Below are 3947 nucleotides of genomic sequence, written 5' to 3'. Positions count from 1 at the left end.
CGGGCGAGCCGACGGAGAAGGAGAGTGAGAGTTAGTTCTGCGGAACTGATTCATGCGTCTCGACACCGGGAGGGTGGAGCCACGGAATAGTGCGAACAAATTCTGCTTCTTCTGGACGGGCCAGGCTTCTTATTGCGTTGAAGGAGTTTTCTTCTCACGCGAAAAGCGGCCCTCCGGCGGCGGCAGGTGCTATTGTTGCCGTCAACACACTCGCGTTTGTTGTGCTCCGCGGGCGCTCGCGAGAAGCGCGGTGTGGCGGGTGGCAGCTATATCAGGCGCGTTCTCATACATCCCGCCCGCCTCGTTAGACGTTGGCTAACGAACGCTGAGCGAGGCTGTGGTTCTTCTCGTCCTCGGCATCTAGGCTGGCTCCGTTCTTGTTGTTGACGCCAGGTAGTGGAACCAGCTTTGTTACGGGTCTGGTGAAGGAGGATGTGGCGGTCCTGACCGTAACGACCCTTGTCTGTCCATCGGTTCCCGGATGCATGGCTGTGATCCGTGCAAGCGGCCACTTGCTGGGAGGCGTGATCTCATTACGAATGAGGCACAGATCTCCGACGTTGAGGTTGGCCTGCCTCTTCCACCACTTGGATCTGGTCGTGAGCGTGTTCAAATATTCCTGTGACCATCGTAGCCAGAAATGGTCTCGCATTTGTTGGAGCGTTTGCCAGCGCGAGAGCCTGGTTGGAGCTGTCTCGATGAGTGACGTCTCCGGGTTGGCGTTGAGTGGGCCGCCAATCAGAAAGTGCTCCGGCGTTAAAGCGGATAGGTCTTCGTGGTCGTCACTCAAGGCTTGCAGTGGTCTAGAGTTGAGGGTAGCTTCCACTTGTGCCAACAGAGTGGCCATTTCTTCATACGTCAGTGTGGTGTCCCCAATGACCCTTCGGAGGTGATGTTTTACAGATTTGACTGCCGCTTCCCACAGTCCTCCAAGGTGTGGGGCAGCAGGGGGGTTGAACCGCCATTCAACCCCTTCGTTGGCTAAGGCATCGCTGATGCGGTTGTTGGTGATGGCTGCTTTGAAGAAGTCGCGCAGTTGTGCATCGGCGCCAACGAAGTTTGTTCCTCTGTCGCTGTAGAGGCAGCTGCACAGTCCGCGCCGAGAAACGAGACGGCGGAATGCTGCCAAAAATGCGTCGGTGGTGTAATCCGACACAACTTCAAGGTGGGTTGCCTTCGTGCTGAGGCAGACGAAGATTGCCAAGAAGGCCTTGGTCGCCTTCTGGCCGCGTCCTTTTGAAGTCCGTAGCCAGATGGGTCCAGCGTAGTCCACGCCCACGTGCGTGAACGGTCTTGATGCGGTGACTCGGGCTGCTGGCAGGTCCGCCATGAGTGGTTGCGGGGACGCCGCCCGCCATCGAGCGCAGGTGGTGCAACGGTGGATGACCGCCTTGACGCTTGCTCGTCCTCCGGGTACCCAGAATCTTTGTCGCAAGTGGCTCAATGTGAGCTGGACGCCGCCATGTAGCGTCTTTTGATGGCAAGCGTTGATAATGAGAAGGGTGAGGTGAGACGCCCTTGGCAGGATGGCAGGATGTTGCTGGTCGAAGCAGAGGACCGCGTGCTTCAGGCGGCCGCCCACTCTCAGTATTCCTTCGGCATCTCTGAATGGGCTCAGTTTTTTCACCGGGCTGTGGCTTGGCATGGGCTGGTTGTTCTCGATTGCCGTTAGCTCCGTGTCAAACCATGTGCGTTGCGTTTCTCGCACCTACGTTAGCTGTGCTCCTTCTAGTTCCGAGCGTGACAGAGAGGTATCTGAAACAGAAAGCGGACGCGGGCGAGTGGCCCTCGGCCATCGGAGGCACCATGCGCTGACTCGCAGGAGTCGGTGTAACGTCGAGAATCGCAGCAGCATCTCAGAGTCCATTGGGCTGGTGGTTGCAGCGTGAGCTCGTGCGCGCTGCTCTGGGATGTCCCCGGGCTCTCCCTCTCTCCTTGCGTCTGGCGCCGGCAGGTTGCTCTTTAGCCATGGTGGTCCCTGCCACCACAGGTCATGAGTTAGCAGTCTCTCGGGGGTGATTCCCCGCGAGGCGCAGTCAGCCGGGTTTTCTGCTCCGGGCAGGTGCTGCCACTTTGCGTCGGGAAGTGTTTCCTGGATAAACGCCACGCGGTTGGCCACATATGTTTTCCATCGTGAGGGGTGGCCGCGTATCCATGCCAGCGTGGTCTCGGAATCGGACCACAAGGTGACACTGGCAGTGGTCAGACTTGTCACTGGCCGAGCGTGCTTCGCAAGCTTGAACAGGAGTGCAGCTGCATTCAGTTCCAGTTGTGCCAGCGTCACAGGTCGAGTAGGAGCCACCTTGGATTTTTTGCCATCAGCAGAGATACCTTGATCTCTGGTCCATCTATCGTTCTGATGTATATGACGGCAGCGTAGGCCCGCTCTGATGCGTCCGCGAAGCCGTGAATCTCGACCCTGCTTTCCTCTGACCCTGTGCTCACCCATCGTGGTATTCTGATGCGCTCCAAGACGTGGAGGCTCGCCTGGATGCGGAGCCATGCTTGCTCGTCTTTCGTTGTGAGTGGTTGATCCCACTCGAGGCCTTGTAGCCAGGTGCTCTGGATCAGGATCTTCGCGCCGATGATTACAGGGGCGAGCCAGCCGAGGGGGTCAAACAGTCGTGCAGTATGGGACAGCACTGACCGTTTCGTGACTGGCGTGGAGGTGGCGGGATGAACTTGAAAGGAGAAGGTGTCCTTCTCGGGTTGCCACTGAAGGCCTAGTATCGAGTGGCCCTCGTGGGTTCCCCATTCGAGGGCTCGTCGTGGCTGGCGGTGCTCCTCCGGAATCGTGGCCAGAAGGGCGTCTGAGTTGGCCGACCACTTGCTTAGTGGGAAGCCGCCCGCCAGGCAGAGCTCGATTAGCTCGGTCTGCAACTCGAGGGCTTCCTCCAAGGTCTCTGCCCCGGGGAAGACGTCGTCGACGTAGGTGTCGTCCTCCAGAATGGCGGCTGCTCGGGGGAAGCGCGCCCTTTCGTCCCTCGCCAGCTGCAGTTGTGACCGGATGGCCAGGAAGGGCGCACAGCCCTCGCCGTAGGTGACGGTGTTGAGCAGGTAGTCTCTGAGTGCAGCAGTCTCGTCCGGTCGCCACACGATCCGTTGCAGGTCTTGATCGTCAGGATGCACCAAGATTTGCCGGTACATCTTTACCATGTCTGTTACCATGACAAATTTGTGCATCCGCCATTGCGTGAGCACGTCCGGCAGCGCCGGCAGCAGGTTGGGCCCGGGTAAGAGATGTGCATTGAGCGATTCTCCCGATGGGAGGCGAGCTGAGCCATTGAACACGACTCTTATTTTTGCCGTGTCTCCGTGTTGCTTGAACACGCCATGGTGAGGTAAGTAGCACAGCCTGTCCTTTTCCGGAGGGGCCTGAGGTGCCGGTGACATGTGCTTCAGCTCTTCGTATTCCGTCAAGAAGGCAGTGTACGCCTGCTTCAGGCTCGCGTCCGTTCTGAACCGTCGTTCCATGCTCCTTTGGACGCGCACGGCGACTCCTCGAGACTTGCCGAGTGATGGTATGGTGTCTGTTGTCGGCAGCCGTACCATGAATCGACCGTCAGGCAGCCTGGTGTGAGTCTGGGCGAAGTGTTCCTCGCATCGGCGTTCCGCTTCCGTGAGAGGAGTGGCGTTGCTTGGAGGTTCTTCCTGCTCCCAGAATTTGCGCACCAAAGTGCTGAGCTCCTCGTCCGCTCGGCATTGCAATGATATCACTGGAGCGGCTGCCTCCGCAGTCCCGCACATTCCGGAGAGAATCCAGCCCAGCGTGGTCTGCTGGGCAATGGGCGTGTGAGTGCCATGTTTGCGGAGTCCTTCTTCGATGATCGTTGCGAAGACGTCAGCTCCCAGGAGGATCTCCACTCGATCTGTCTTTTGGAAATCAGGATCAGCGAGCGGCAGATCCTGAATGTGTGGCCACGAAGAGCGCGTTTGCGAGATGTAGG

General features: G+C 58.7%; 2 protein-coding genes across 2 annotated transcripts; both read right to left on the bottom strand.

Moving 5' to 3' along the window:
• Window positions 1-304: 304 nt before the first annotated feature.
• Window positions 305-1645, bottom strand: LOC139784291 (uncharacterized). Its single transcript, XM_071723455.1, has one exon. The coding sequence runs from the start codon at window positions 1643-1645 to the stop codon at window positions 305-307; it is 1341 nt and encodes a 446-aa protein (XP_071579556.1).
• Window positions 1646-2280: 635 nt separating this feature from the next.
• Window positions 2281-3747, bottom strand: LOC139784290 (uncharacterized). The gene has a single exon (XM_071723454.1). The coding sequence runs from the start codon at window positions 3745-3747 to the stop codon at window positions 2281-2283; it is 1467 nt and encodes a 488-aa protein (XP_071579555.1).
• Window positions 3748-3947: the final 200 nt, after the last annotated feature.

The sequence above is a fragment of the Temnothorax nylanderi genome, unplaced genomic scaffold (assembly GCF_030848795.1).
Source record: "Temnothorax nylanderi isolate EJ_2023f unplaced genomic scaffold, tnyl_v1.0 TNYL_tig0607_pilon, whole genome shotgun sequence".
NCBI lineage: Eukaryota > Metazoa > Arthropoda > Insecta > Hymenoptera > Formicidae > Temnothorax > Temnothorax nylanderi.
Note: the sequence above shows the minus strand (reverse complement) of the source record. Positions and strands in the feature narration are given on the sequence as shown.